Source organism: Colletes latitarsis, chromosome 3 (genome assembly GCF_051014445.1).
Source record: "Colletes latitarsis isolate SP2378_abdomen chromosome 3, iyColLati1, whole genome shotgun sequence".
Taxonomy (NCBI): Eukaryota; Metazoa; Arthropoda; class Insecta; order Hymenoptera; family Colletidae; genus Colletes; species Colletes latitarsis.
In genome coordinates this window covers 43,673,440-43,688,811 of record NC_135136.1, presented here as the reverse complement: position 1 = coordinate 43,688,811, position 15,372 = coordinate 43,673,440, and the positions used below count along the sequence as shown (strand labels likewise).

General features: G+C 32.6%; 2 protein-coding genes across 5 annotated transcripts; both read right to left on the bottom strand.

The window, feature by feature from the left end:
• Nucleotides 1–44: 44 nt before the first annotated feature.
• LOC143340559 (ATP-binding cassette sub-family C member 5-like) lies at nucleotides 45–8,508 on the bottom strand. 4 transcript variants are annotated; one of them, XM_076762674.1, is made up of 24 exons: nucleotides 8,269–8,508; nucleotides 7,533–7,624; nucleotides 7,324–7,473; nucleotides 7,098–7,256; nucleotides 6,883–7,030; nucleotides 6,551–6,784; nucleotides 6,297–6,470; nucleotides 6,066–6,213; nucleotides 5,830–5,978; nucleotides 5,363–5,473; nucleotides 4,209–4,351; nucleotides 3,676–4,134; nucleotides 3,464–3,590; nucleotides 3,237–3,382; nucleotides 3,028–3,155; nucleotides 2,781–2,968; nucleotides 2,406–2,682; nucleotides 2,180–2,333; nucleotides 1,974–2,102; nucleotides 1,601–1,877; nucleotides 1,360–1,525; nucleotides 959–1,142; nucleotides 683–875; nucleotides 45–601 (listed from the first exon to the last, which is right to left on the bottom strand). In XM_076762674.1, the coding sequence occupies exons 2-24, from the start codon at nucleotides 7,607–7,609 to the stop codon at nucleotides 338–340; spliced, it is 4,185 nt and encodes a 1,394-aa protein (XP_076618789.1). In that variant the 5' UTR covers nucleotides 7,610–7,624; nucleotides 8,269–8,508; the 3' UTR covers nucleotides 45–337. The 4 variants fall into 4 exon arrangements, with proteins under 4 accessions (XP_076618789.1, XP_076618788.1, XP_076618790.1 ...); XM_076762673.1 differs by lacking the exon at nucleotides 5,363–5,473 and adding an exon at nucleotides 4,826–4,936; XM_076762675.1 differs by lacking the exons at nucleotides 5,363–5,473; nucleotides 8,269–8,508 and adding exons at nucleotides 4,826–4,936; nucleotides 8,071–8,253.
• Nucleotides 8,509–9,465: 957 nt separating this feature from the next.
• Glo (heterogeneous nuclear ribonucleoprotein glorund) lies at nucleotides 9,466–15,092 on the bottom strand. Its single transcript, XM_076762869.1, has 9 exons — nucleotides 14,922–15,092; nucleotides 14,197–14,464; nucleotides 13,942–14,085; nucleotides 13,004–13,142; nucleotides 11,623–11,795; nucleotides 11,312–11,505; nucleotides 11,079–11,198; nucleotides 10,893–10,992; nucleotides 9,466–10,807 (listed from the first exon to the last, which is right to left on the bottom strand). The coding sequence occupies exons 2-9, from the start codon at nucleotides 14,453–14,455 to the stop codon at nucleotides 10,722–10,724; spliced, it is 1,215 nt and encodes a 404-aa protein (XP_076618984.1). The 5' UTR covers nucleotides 14,456–14,464; nucleotides 14,922–15,092; the 3' UTR covers nucleotides 9,466–10,721.
• Between the last annotated feature and the right edge of the window lie 280 nt (nucleotides 15,093–15,372).

Genomic DNA, 15,372 nt, shown 5'->3' with positions numbered 1-15,372 from the left:
TACTTATGTCGCTAAATAAGGTATGAATAAAACATGTATAAAGTTAATATTTTTATTCGAAAAGAATTTTACATAATACCATAGTAAAATGCATTATAGATATAGTATATAAAAAAAATATATAGTTTCAAAAATAGTATAGTAAAATGAATGTGGCACAAATACTTGTCGATTTGTAGCAAAATCGGGGCAAGTTCTATTCGGGAGTAACAAATTCGTTAATTTATTCACAAATTAAACATTTTTTATTCGTTATTCATGAATAAAATTTGCCCAATTTTGATTTATAATCAATACTTATTATTTCTATATAATATTATTGTTAATGCTATTAGAGTCAAGATTCTTTCATGGACTTATCTGCTGAGGCCAGCATTTTTGAAAATTCCGAGTTTGAATTGGACAAGAGTACAGACGGTGCGTCAAATTCAATTATTTGGCCGCTCTTCATAACAATAATGCGATCGCATGAAACAACAGTCTTTAAACGGTGAGCTATCGTTAATACAGTACAATTTGAAAACTCGTTTTGTATTGTACTTTGTAGAGCGACTTCAGTTTCAGGATCAACAGCGGCTGTTGCTTCGTCCAATACCATTACCTAAAATTTGATTTAATAAATTATGGAATCAAATTGTCATTAAATACGATGATTAAGAAACAAAATAAATACATATCATACTTTGGTATTGCGTAAAAGGGCTCTTGTCAAACAAAGCAACTGCCTTTCACCAATGCTCAAGTTGTTTCCTCCAACTTGGACAAACGCATCTAATTGCCCCGTCATAAGTATTACCTTTTCTTTCAATTGAGCTTTCTCTAAAGCGCTCCAGAGTTCAAAGTCACTATGTTGTTTAAACGGATCCAAATTTGATCTGCAATAGATATAATTACATATGTCAAATAGAATCTTTAGTCAATTTCAGAATGACATCTTTAACCCTTTAGATATACTTACCTTATGGTTCCACTAAATAACACAGGATCTTGAGGAATTATAGATAATTTACTTCTAAGTAAGTCCAAATTCATTTTAGCTATATTTACACCATCAATTTTAATCTTTCCGGCGCATATGTCAACTAATCGGAATAAGGCAACAATGAGAGAACTCTTCCCAGCTCCCGTTCTTCCCACAATACCTAAAATTCATTTAATTGTACACTGCCGCGCATTTATATGAGAGCACTTGGACTGAAACGTTGTTAATATTTGGATTGTTATAATTCCAAGAATAGACTCGCTGCTCGCTTTCTAGTATAAAAGAATCTCCAAGGAAATTCAACATAAAATTGTTAAAAGAAGAAGGTTCAGCCTTTAAAATAACACCAGGAAAAATAAATTTTAAGCTACGCTTACCAATATGTTCTCCAGCTTTAATAGTAAATGAAATATTATTTAATACGAGCGGTAGGTCTTTTCTATATCTCAATTGAACTTTATGAAATTCCAAATTTCCATGAGTCGGCCACTCGTTTGGAGGTTCATCAGCAGCTTTATCGAAAGTATCTTCCTTTTGTAACGTCTGCGTCACAGTTATTTATTATTTAATTCGAAAACTTTACAGTTTCATTGTAACATGAAAGACAGATTTGCTTACCCTTAAATAATAACTTATTCTTTCAACACTTATAAAGCGTGTTTCTGTTTCTGCCATTAATCTTACAGTGTACTGGAAGACACCTGTCATTTGCATGGAGTATGCCATTGCTAGGCCAGCAAAGGCTGGAGATAATTGACTTCTGAGCGCTATCACAAGAAATGCAGTAATTGAAGCAGAAGCGATTGCCAAACTGTCAAGTCTCGAGGCGGACCATCTCATGGCTGATTGACACAGGTAAAGACACAAATTATTTAAATCAAACAACTCTTCGAATCTGAAACATAAAAGCTCCATTATCATCTATCTTTGTCATCGATGATTAATGCGATGAAAGACGACTGTAACGTATATGTAATTTTAAGGAATATACTTGTTTATAAATGCTTCTTCCTTTTGAAATGCATGAATCGTATTCAAACCGTGCACGGTAGTTGTAACAAAACTTAAAACGGGTGATCTTGAGACACTTTCCATTCGTTTAAGATCCCTCATTGCTACTCTAAAAAATGTTTACTTTTCATATATTTGAAATCGAATATATTATACGATAACGTTCTAAAAATTTATCATCCTTACCGGAACACTTTACTTATATAGAAAAAGATAGCACCAAGAATAATTAACGGTAAACTGAACCATGGTAATATCGAGCATATGAAAATAATTGCAAAGCTACAAGTAAAGATATTCTGCACCATATTCTCTATAGAAATCGGTATGTAATGATCAACTGTAACAGGAAGAATAACAAACGAGTATATAAAATTATTTTTACATTTAACAATATCTAACAGACTTGTACCTTCGTCTATGTCTCGACTGAATATATTTTGTATTCTTCCACTGGGAGTAGTTTCAAAGAAAGTTAACGAGGATTCGATCATTTTTTTAAATACTTTATTGTGCAGTGTGGTCGATGCTGTTATCGTAGTATACGTTATAATTAAACCACGCAACAGACTCGTGAACAAAATTGCTCCAATGCAAGCACCATAAATGTTTTGATAATAGGCGAAGTCAGGGTTATCGTTCAAATTGTCCGATACTATAGTTTCATTAGTTTTCGGATCGATAATGTTCTTAAAAATAAAGGATAAATATGAAATGGAAATGTATTAGAAAAAAAGAAAAAAAACAATAATGTATGTGGACGTATAAAAATATGAAAGATATTTACTCCACCGCCAGCTTTGATCCACGTTGCTAGCCACCAAGTACTAAATATAGAGCTTCCAACGCTTAAGAAAAGTGTAGAGAATGCTAAGACAGCCACGAAATAACCACCTGCAGCTTTTATATATGTATGATAAGTATGCGATTTCAAAGAACCCGTTTCCACTTTTTCCTCTGTAGTTAGAGATGCTCCTAAACGATTTAGATTTAATATTTTTAAATTCATAATAGGATAAATCATTAGCGTGTACCTTTTTTACGTGTTTTCTGCGATGCCTCTCCGTTCTCGTAATTGTTATCAGAACTAGATCCTACAATTTGCGTTTTCAAATGGTTTCCAAAATTCTTACTTTCTATGTCAGTAATTGTTGTAGACTTTCTACCGAATAAACTCAAGTTAATCGACACTCTTCAAACCGCAAACTTCACGGTCACAAAATATAATTTGCACAACACATACTCTTTCGTGTTATCTTCTGTTTCGAATAATGCATTGTTCACCATCGCGGCATATTCTTTCCTCGACTGCACGAGTTCATTGTGTGTACCTTGTTCCACGATTCTACCATTATTCATTAAAAAGATTTCATCGCAATGTTTCAAAAACTGTAATCGATAAAGGACAATTGTTATTAGTTATCCATGGTTCAGAGTACACAACGAACAGCATAACTATTTAAAACGTACTTGGACTTGATGCGTTACGAAAAGAATACATTTGTCTTTGAGCGCGCCAAGAATTAAATTCTTGAAAATATAAGATCCCACATGAACGTCTACTGCGCTTAATGGATCGTCCAATACATAAATATCTCTTAAATAAGAAAAAAACAACAGTGAGTGTTTTTTAAATATACATACATATAATTGTTTCCATTCGGGTATAATGAAATTGTCACCTGTTGGCGTAAACTGCTCTTGCAAGAGCAATTCTTTGCTTCTGTCCTCCAGAAAGGTTTATACCTCTTTCACCAATTTCAGTTTCATCTCCACCCGGTAGCATGTTTATGTCTTCTTTTAAATTACAAACCGTCAATGCTTGATAGTATCGTTTAGCATCAAACTGGCTTCCAAATAATATATTTTCTTTAAGGGTTGCATTAACGATCCATGCTTGCTGACTAACATAAGCGCATGAACCTTCTCTCAATACGTGTCCACGAGTAAGTTTCAATTGTCCTAAAGCAGCAAGCAGCAGACTAGACTTTCCGCTTCCTACATGACCACAGATACCTATCAGTGCATTCTTTGCTGCTCCAAATTTAATATCTGTAAGTACTTTCACATATTGGATTTCGTTAGAAGGTGCGTTCAGTTTCTCCAATTCAACTTTCTCCCTTGGGTTAAATGAGATTTTTCTAAAAATGTTAACATTTTAACGAAACGATTTATAGTAGACTGATAGTAGAATTTGAATAACAGAGAAACTCACTTCTTCTTATTGATATTTTTTGATTCATTAGTGCGTGAGGTACAATTTTCATAAACGAATGTACCATTAGTGATAGCTATGGCTTCTGATTTCACAATTGGTTTCGATAAATGGCAAGTATATTCTTCTAATAGCAATACACTCTGCACAAATATCGGCAATTGTTAAAGGTGTACGTAAAAATACAGTGGTACAAAACTAATATATCATTTAAATCAAAGCATTCTCCAAAAACAAATTTTAAACAGAGTTTCTTATAAACAAGCATTATTTAACGTTTAATATGTTGATTTTCTAATTGGTGCAGCATAAATTTATATTAATTTGTTTAGCATGCAAAGTGAATTCCACATGCTATGGGTCACCCTGTTTAAATGAAATTTCGCATGCAACGAACACACACATTAATATAATTGCACAATCATCAAAGCGGCACAATTAAAATCAACTAATTTGCAAAGCTAATGTACGATAAAAGCAAATTTAAGCTTTAGAAATTAGGTCGCCAACGCAAATACAATGCAAATATTACGTGCAATATAGTGTCGTATACAATTATTCTATCGTTATGTTATTATGGTTAGTAAATATTAACAAATATAGGCAAAAATAAACACCTGCAGTCTGTTGAATACTATCTTTGATTCAGCAATATTAACTAAGGCCACTTGTAAAAACATGAAAGAAGAACGAAATTGAGTATTGAGTAATGATACGAAGGGAAATACCTGCAAAAGTAAATCATTAATTTTTAACGTATCAAACACAAAGGTTTTCTAAATGTTACACCTTTTTCTATTATTTTTTTTAAATTTCACATTGTGCTGTACATATTAATACAAGGGAAAGGATTAAGAGAGAAAGCAATTATTTTATACTGATTTCCATGACATGCAGCACTTTCCCCTTTACACCTACAACTGTGATTAGAAGCTCTTACTATTACATTAAGCTCCCATTAAAAAGTTAGATATATATTATTAATAAAAACAACTCTCGTGCAGGTCGTGTTACTTTATCCAGTGATTTTATAACACTTCGATTAAGAAGAGTTTTAATGCACGACACACGAGAACTTGTTTCCTAATAATAGATACAAAAATTCACCCTCCAAGTTGCAAATTAAATCGTAACTTGAATATAAATTTTGAAACCTTGAATCTTTTAAGAGCAATACGAGCGTCGATAAAATATCGTGTAGAGTCCTTAATCGAGACGAGTGCCTGTCTCAGCATATTTCCAAAAAATGTTGTAAGTGGGAAAGCCTGCAATATATATATATATTCATTTAAGTACTTTTCTTAATCGCGCGAAATACTCATGTGAATTAGGCCAAGGAGCACTTGGCAGTTTTCGCATAGATTCTCACGATTACCTATAGTACTTAAACGGTTAAACATCTTGTAGAGAGTAAAGGCTCCTAGCGATTGAAATATTGTTTGTAAATTTCCTTTAACTTGTAGTTAACTTGTTCGAAATTACTTATTCTAGTATTTTTCCAAAACGATTTTAAACAACTGGTTATATCAAACTTTTCATATTTCATGATAAAGTTGAATTTTTAAATTAAACTCTAACAATGTAATTATAAATTCTTCAGTTTTTAAAGATTTATGTATACCTGAGATGCAGATAAACTACTGCCTGAAGATAAATGAGCTAAAAATGTAACAATTGCTGATATTACAGGTATAGCTGATGTTAAAGAAATAGCAAAACTTTGGAAGTATACAATCTTATATAACCAGTGCTCTTCCTTCCTTCGTATATCTGAAAGATAATGATGATAACACGTTAAAGGATTATGAAAATCAATAATGGTATTTGTCAAATGTTTCTAAAAAATGCCAATCATACCAAGAAGTTTATGACTAAAGTATTTTTCCCATGAACACATCTTAATTAATTTTATACATTCTAAAATTTCGTTCGTCAGTTTCACTCGTTTATCTGTAATGACAACAGTCTTGGAACGAAAATGTCCGACTATGCGAGAAATAAGATACTGTCGAAATAAACATACATTTGTAGTGTTATAATAGTGTAGTTTTAGGCACAGGAAAATTGATATAAAAATTTGTTACTCACCTGACAAGGATAAAATATAAGAAAAACGAATATTCCGAGAATGGCTAATGGACTGAATATCCATAATATATAAATTATACCGCAGGTAATAATTATTGGACCACTAATTATCATAGGTCCATAAATGATTACATCAAAAAGCCTCTGACTATCGTTAGTAAATAAATTAGTTAACTAAAATTATGAAAAATGACAGATAATAAATCAGAGTAAAAGGAATTCTTAATTATATTCATATACCGAATGAATCTTACTTCTCCTGTACTTTTATTTCCAAGGTTATTTAATCTCATGATTTTCTTGTACAAAAGAGTAGTACAAGCAGACTTTAATCTTAATGCTGTTCTAATATTTGTATTCCAAGTCCACGTAAAAAATAGCATTCTTAAGAAATCACAGCATGTTAGTAATACTGCCCATTTTATGCCAACCCACGTATCTTCTTCCGGCGATTGAACACGTTCCAATACCTTTTTCATTAATATCATCTAAAAAACAAATATTTAGTCAAGTAAATGATGAGAATAATTTCCACTTTTACACGATATGAAGAGTTTAACGATTTCCATAAAAACAGATGTCATACAGGACTTATAAATCCGCAAATCACAGAACATATTAGTAAGAACCAAGCTATGCATATCCTTGTTCGAACAAATCGCCAGGCAACGATTGCAAGTGACGCTGAACGCGGGCCACGTTTATTTAGCTCCTCTTGCCAAAGTACCTCTAATCTAATCATGAAATTATAATTTGAATTGTATCTTTCTATTGCCAGTTACATTAACATAATATGCTTACCTCTGTGCATTGTACTTGGAAGTCTCATAAGACGAAATACGTGGTATATCTTGTATGGTAATACCCTTCTTATATGCTCTCCATATATATGGTGTTATCCAAGTATAAAAGATGTAGGAAAATAATCCAGCACTGTCTGCTGGCATACTTTCTTTATTCCTAAAATATGCAATAAACAGATTCTTTAGAAACAACTTTTTAAAATATAAATTTATTCTCTACATACTGTGTCTCATGACGTATTGGTATAAGATTTCTTAGAGCTGGATTATATCGACTTATGTTAGACCTGCGAATATATTCTACTGCTATTTTTGGTGAGCGTGAATTTGCACTAGGAAGTAGAAAATGCTGTCCTTGATTAGAATCATTGTATCTGAAAAAGTATTGATTTCTTATTAACATTCAACAAATATAAAAACTATTGCCTTGTACCTTTCCCTATCGATATACTGTATCTCATTATTCTCGCTTTGCTCATTAATAACATTATCCTCAGTCTTGTTTTCCATGACTATGTCCTGGTACTGTAATAAATAAAGTTTGAAATAGCATTAGGTAATGCGATACAATTAAATTACAAACTAATTCTTAAACTAATACATTTATAATCGTATCCACGCGTGATTATCGTTGCAATAAAATTAAAATAAAAATCGTATTTTACATACGAGTTGTACATTCGTTTATTCTATATGTATATCTTAAACCAGAGGGGAAAAAATTAATTCGATCAATTCAAGACGTTCCGTGAACAACACATGCTGCAATTCGCTCGACGCACGTAATGAATATTATTCGTGTCGGATCTCTGATAAAGAAATCTAATCTTTTCTAATCAACGATAGGAACGAGGTAAAACCAAACAAATAAATATTACGTAAATTTCTGTTTTCAAATGTCCGCCTTATATGGCCTGCTCACTGTGAATTAACAAATTCATTAAACGCACACGACGCGGCCGTAAATTAACCTGATTCTGTTGACAATTTTGAGATTTCTTAACGCAGCGGCGAGAGACAGTGCCTTCGGTTCCATGTTTTCGAGAATTTGTCTTCCAGAAACAACCGAACAATGGAAAAATATGGACGTTACTTTTATTAAAAGTACGCGGTTGTGTGTAGGTAACTGTCAACGAGTGACAATTTTCATAAAAGTAATATTTACTTACGTTTTACGTTAAAAGTATCGAGTTTGATTCCGAACTATGTCCTGTCATACAGAACCCGATCCTTTCTTTATGCGTATGTTCTCTTAAATTGCTCAGCTTTAGGCTAGTTACTTACTTACGCACGCGAGCTCAAAGAATATACATATGTATATATAACAACAATAATTCAAACGACGCTGAGACTGCCTGAGACGTTGTCAAGAAAGATAGAGTTTCTGTAACTGGCCACCGTTAACTATGTATGTACCTTCTATTCGTTTACTTTTGTTCCTATCGGGAACAATAGCGAGAACAAAAGACAGTTCCGAAACGTCAATAATTGTTTTTGATGAAACACAGTCCTGACCTGACAAAAATATCGATCGCATACAATGATCCATAAAACTTTTCGTTATAACATATCATATACTACATGAAAATGAAATTTATTCAACTCGATTTAACCCTTTGCGTATGTTTACTGATTAAACCCCTGACGTACGATTTAATTGCAAAACCTAACAAGTGTAGCCTCATCATTGTCAAACTTGTTATAAAGGGCTTATTGTAAGTCAGACTCGTCATTGTACGATACGGGGTTAATAACATCTTTATATTTATAAGCAAAATTTGCAGACGAGTAACGCAAACATATGTACATACGTATATGAGTTCATCGGCCACATTGATAATTCCCACGCAGTGCATACATACATATAATACATGCATACGTCGATCGTCCGCAAAACAGCATAGGGGCAAATAAAAACAAATCTCTTTTCTTTATGTAAATAAAACATTTATTATATGGAATATACATGTATATGTACAATATTGGTCCATGAAAGTCTTCGTTCAATTAATAATAATACGAATTTATATTAATATTTCATTTCATGGGGTAACACTTCGTATGAATTATAATGCCTATTATTAGCTATGGATCGTAGATAATGCCAATGCTCGTTCAATGACAAGTTTCAAGTAATAGTGAGGATAGCCACGGAACATTATGCGAGACGACATTACTGTACTCGGTACAGTATGGCATACGGAATATCTGTGATAAATATTCCTTTGTTTGCATTCGTCTTCCAAGGTGTCCAATTTAGTATGCGATTCAATCTTAAATTCAACAAATGCAAGCTGACGTGTAAATAAATTTATTTTTAATACTTTTCATGTAGAACAAATTTAGTTAGGGTCACAATAAGAGACTTTTAATTATGAAGATAGTATTTATTGTTATATTTTATAAAACACAGGTCACATCAAACATTCACCATTCCTATTAATTTCATATACAAGATAATTTATAAGCATACATTTTATCTTTTGCAAACAGGTTTCTCTCTCGTACAAAATATAAGGTCCTAAACGAATACAGGTATTCCCACATTGTTTACAACATTTATTTTCACAATAAAAGATAAAGGAGCATTTTATCTTCGGTTAACTTGTACACAGTGAAATATTACATGCATCTTGAAGTAAATATCCTTGAAGGGACTTGTAAAGCTAAAACCGTTACAAGTAAAATTGACTCGTTCAAAAGCGGATATATCTTTTGTAAATGCCAAGAATGGAATAACGTACAACAGGATTTTAACACATGCTGAATCAATTTTCTAACTATTCTCCTTCGTGGGTCTTGTATGCCATTAAAACGAGATGATACAAAGTTCTCGTTATGTTTTTCAGACGAATCGTATTTGATAAGGTTAACGTAAACTATGTAAATATAACTGTGAATTATTATTCAGATAAATATATTACAGTATGAAATAATTGCTGATGATAGTTTGCATTCGATATAAACTATATTCTGCACGAATGCAAACGTATTATTCCTAACTCTGCCAATAACTTGTTGTCGAAGCTTTTATTAGATAATTTATAAATATTCTTACTTTATGATATCATTAGAATTTGGAACACTTTTTGTGAGGTTTTTAATGAAACAGCGGATGTACAATGCATCGAAACGATGAAACAGAAAAAGAAAATATCAAATGATTTTTGTAACTTAGGTTTTTATACGATAAAACAAAATTAATTAAACTAATAAATTTATATAAAGTGTCTTTTACGAAATGATCGAATACTTATAACTGAAACGCATGTAATTTAACATTTAACGTTTTCGTAAAAATAAAATGAAAATGAAAGAAAGACAAAGTAAAACATAATAATGAACTCTGGCCAATCGAACTTATCTTCTAAATATAATTAACTAATTAATGTCCACTGATAATACTTCAGCGTTATTAGACCCGAAACATAAGTTTTTACGTTTTGTTTGCGATTAATATGTGTACGTACTTCATAAAACGTAGTGAAATAGTATTAATCAGTTTCTAATTAAACGCAATACAGAAACCAAGTTTCATTGTGACGATATTAATTCAATGTGATAAAAGTTTGATTTACGAAACATTTTATCGTCGATAGCGTAAGAAACGCGACATCCGACCTCAAAAACTATTATAATTATTTCCTCCTAGCTGAGAGCTGAAACCTCTGTTTGGAGAGTAGCCGGGCCTGAAGTTATTACCCAAACCTAGTAATACAGAAGACCACGATATTTATCAAAGCGTAGAAATTGAGATAAATAAATAATAAGATATTTAAAAATAAAAACATACCTCCACAGAAATTTCCAATACCACCCAATGACATTCCACTTGATCCACCAGATGAATTTAGGAATAATTCAATGTATCTGTGAGACATGTGACTCTTATCCTATAATACAAGATTGCAACAATAAAACAAACAGTTTTATGGATAAGAATCTATGTAACGATTACATTAACATCTAATGAGCAAACCTTTGACATAGCTTTAACAGCCTCCTCGTGAGTTGCAAATTCTACGTCCGCTTCTCCAGAAGGACGACCTCCATTTTCGAGAATAATTCTAACATTCAATGGCTCGATAGGTCTGAAGAACTACAATCAAATAATCAAACTTATTACAGTAATATTAGGAAACAATTTTTTCGCTCCAATAATAGCTTAGATAAAAATTGTAATGAATTCATTAGTTTTGTTTAAAGACTTACATCAGCTATATCTTGTTCTGTAGCTTTGAATGGTAAACCACGCATATGTATACTGTGAATGGCAGAATTACCACCCCACGTATCACCACTTCCTCGAAAGTTTCCACCTTTCATGTCTAGACCACCTCGCATACCCATGCTACCGCCACGGGAATCAAAATTGTTACCACTTCCCCAGGGACCACCATCAAAATCTATGTATTAAGTATTAAATAATAATATATAACGCAAGATGTCCCATTTTAATTTCCCTCTATCTTGCAATGTGGGAAGATGACAAATTTTATGTATTTAGAAATGAAATATATTACCTCTGTTCCTGGAACCTCTGCCGTTATTACTAAAACGGTTCATTCCACCGAAACGGGCACCTCGATCATAGGGAGCTGGTCTTTGATTAAAGCCACCCATTGGGCCGCCTCGCATTTTTGGTCCAATACTAGTGTGCACTTCGGATAAACTGCTTCGGAAGATTTCGATGTATCTGTCAAGATTGGTAATAAATCATTCGCATTTACATATCAACATTACCGCCGTTCATATTCGGCTGCCTTCCAATAGGAAAGTTCGATACAAAAATATCAATGATCACAAGTTTGGATTGTTTGAATGAAGAGAGAGAGAGAGAGAGAGAGAGAGAGAGAGAGAGAGAGAGAGAGAGAGAGAGAGAGAGAGAGAGAGAGAGAGAGAAGATATATATATATATAATATATATATATATATATTATATATATATAAATGGGAAATACGAATCTGAAATAAAGATTCTGCACATAGCAGAAATAAACTTGATTACTGTGTAATTATAAAAAAGAAATGATTCGAAGAAAAAATCCATACTGAAGATTTTGTAACAGATTAACTGTTCATACTACACCTCCACGTATTTATTAAACATCTGTAGATACCCTCCCTCGGTGACATTGCATTCTGATGTACTTATGTCACCCTAGCCTGTGAGACGCTGATGATCTTCGGGTATATGACAATTACAATTGCACTTTATGCAATTTGATAAAATATAAACAGATACTTGTATCGAGAGAAGCGATACGATTAAAAGAAACATACTATCATAACAATAAATTATTTCCGTGCAATAACGAGCTGTAACGTTACTAGTGAATTTATTGAAATTGTGCAAAGCCTTTGAGCTTGAAATTATTCTTTTGCATAAAACGTACAATTGTGCAATTGTCAAACAGTTGTGCCAAATTAGATCGATGATTACTACCTCTGTAGCGCCCACCCATCCTGGGTTAGCCCTACCCACCTCCCATGGGATTTGATGACGATGTAAGGGGGTACCTCCCGCCCGGCACCCACCCACAGGTTTCAGTTGGGCCAACAGTACTTTCGCTTACGAACGACTAACTTCCTTTTTGTGTTCAGAGGGAAGCAGTTTCTTTATGCAATCAATTTGTTAAATGCTACTCGAATGTTTTCAAAATATTTATTCTAATGAATGTAAATCAATAAGTAAACGAACATTTAATGATGTAATTCATAGAATATCAATTTTAAGAACAACGTCTCTCGGTTCGTTAAAAATGTAATAAAGAAACTGCATCTGCTTAATAACTTGTTCCCGCTATTTACTAACAAAATTTATATACCTACATGTACTACAATCATAAAATGATATTGAAAAGTCATAAGTATACCCAAACCCAGCTAGCGTCAGTGCCCCACCTGTGTCCTATCTTTTCCTTGTGTTTCTGCAGAGCGCGCTCCGCAACATCTTTGTTAACAAATTGAACGTAAGCCTCCCCAGTACTGCGGCCCGTGTAGTCTGTCGGTAGTGAAATTCCGTTCGGCAATATCTCCAACCCTGACCCACACATAATCAAACATCGACATTGTAACGTAACACCCATTATTAATTAAAGTATCGTCAGTTTATAAAAACCCTTATAAAGAAGCAAGATTTTCAATATCCTTTGCACAATACGTGCAAAATGTCTCGCTCCAATAATGTATTTTCTTTTAACAAATTCAACAAAACTTGTACTGTGCCGAAGTTAAGAATTAAGTACTGCCTTCAAAACACAAAGGTATATTATAAATAAAATATGAAGCACATGTAAATCATAATGGAAGTCTTTCAGTCCAGGGCTAGTAGGACATAGGAACTTTAGCCTTCAATCTTAAATCTTAACTCAGGCTGTTTGATAATTACGAAACAAAGGGACAGTGCTCGAGACGGATATAAAACCAATTTTGGAATTCGAATTCATTAATTACTAAGCCAGTATGTAGGAAATAAATTTTATTATTACACACCTTACACCTTGTACTTGAAAAGAAAGATGTATTTAACATAGACTTTCTTATTATTATAATTTTACGAACCTATGTTTATACTAGAACGAAACGGAAAATAAAAAAATAATGTTAGTTCGTTTTCAGTTACCATGGAATACATGTAGTACACTGTATAACCATCAAAAGCATTTGGTCCCTGTGGTTCAAGATTATTCTTTTAAATAACAAAAATCATACAAGAGGGATATAATTTGATCGAAAGAATAAGGATATGTTGGTTGTAACAAGGTTAAAGTGAATTTCTAAGAATAGATTATAATAAAAAAATAGTTCTACTACAAACTCATGTATGGTGTACAAAATACCTGAAAAGAACTGTGCTATTTCTTCTTTGGAACATCCAAAGGGCAGGCCACGTAGTCTCACACAACCATCATCCATAGCATTTTCTAGATTAAAACCATTTCTCTTGACTACCCACTTCATTTCACCCCTTTTTGCTTTAAAGACTACAACAAAGGAAGAAAAAATTATTCATAACATTCTTAAACATTGTAATACTTACAGTATTTTTAACACATTTGCATTAACTAGTTATCCAAACCTTGTACATGGCTTACCTTCTACGTAACGATGACCCATATGATCTCTGTCTCTTTTACAAGCCTTTTGTATATCTTCTGGTGTATCCATTTCTACATAAGCTTCTCCACTAGGACGACCTTCTCTTGACATGGTCATGTGAACACCAGTTTTACCATTTGAAATAGAGCAATCACCAAAGAATTTCATAATTTCATCAACAGTGGTAGACCATGGAAGACCGCGTAATTTGATGACGTAGCCATCATCATCGTTATCTCCGCTACCATTTGACATGACTATAATCTGAAATAAATGCAAATATATTTCAATACTTTCTTTAAGTTGTAAGATACCAGCATGAATGAAAATGAACATTATTCAATCATCATTATCTATCATGAATTACGTTTCTTAGAACTACTTCATCACGTGTAATTCAGTTAAATAATATTTCTATTACAAATATGGTTCTTTGAAAGAATAGCAGTTCAGAAATCTGAAGGTCATAGGCATGCCAAAGAACTTTGTAATAAACAGAAGTATGATGACGCGTGCCATCCGATTTAATACTACTAAATGTAAACAGTTTAAATACACGAAAGGAAAACGCAAAAATTTTAAAGCCTAGTAGGATGAACATTTCTGGAAAAAAGATGTTTCATTACAGGAAAATTTATAATACCGTTAATACTTTACTGAAGGCTTTCCGCAAATTATATTTATTTGTTTTTTGAAATTCAAATATATCGCCGATACTTACAGATTTTTCGTATCGGACTACGAAACAGAAGAAATTACAAATTAATTTCAATTGACAGCAAACGGTCGGCCAACACCACGCTCTACGAGACTACCAGCAAAATGGCGTCCGCTACAACGTTACTTAAGGCTGGCTCACAAAATCAACGTAATATTACGTATATCAACGTAAATTTCATTGCATAAAGAATTCTTTGTATTTTACTATGTACAAAAGTCTATATTTTATCCACAGCAACCTTAACGTAATGACGTATTCAATAATAATTGTCTTTACAGTTTTCGATGTCAAAAACTTGAAAGATGTAGATTTGTACCTCCAAATTTACGAATGTACTGGATATCTTAAGTAATTTTAGTTTTTAAGAAATTTAAATACTACGCATTATTAATTATTCAATGAATTACATTATATTTATAAAGTTAGATATTATTGTCAGTAAAATACTTAC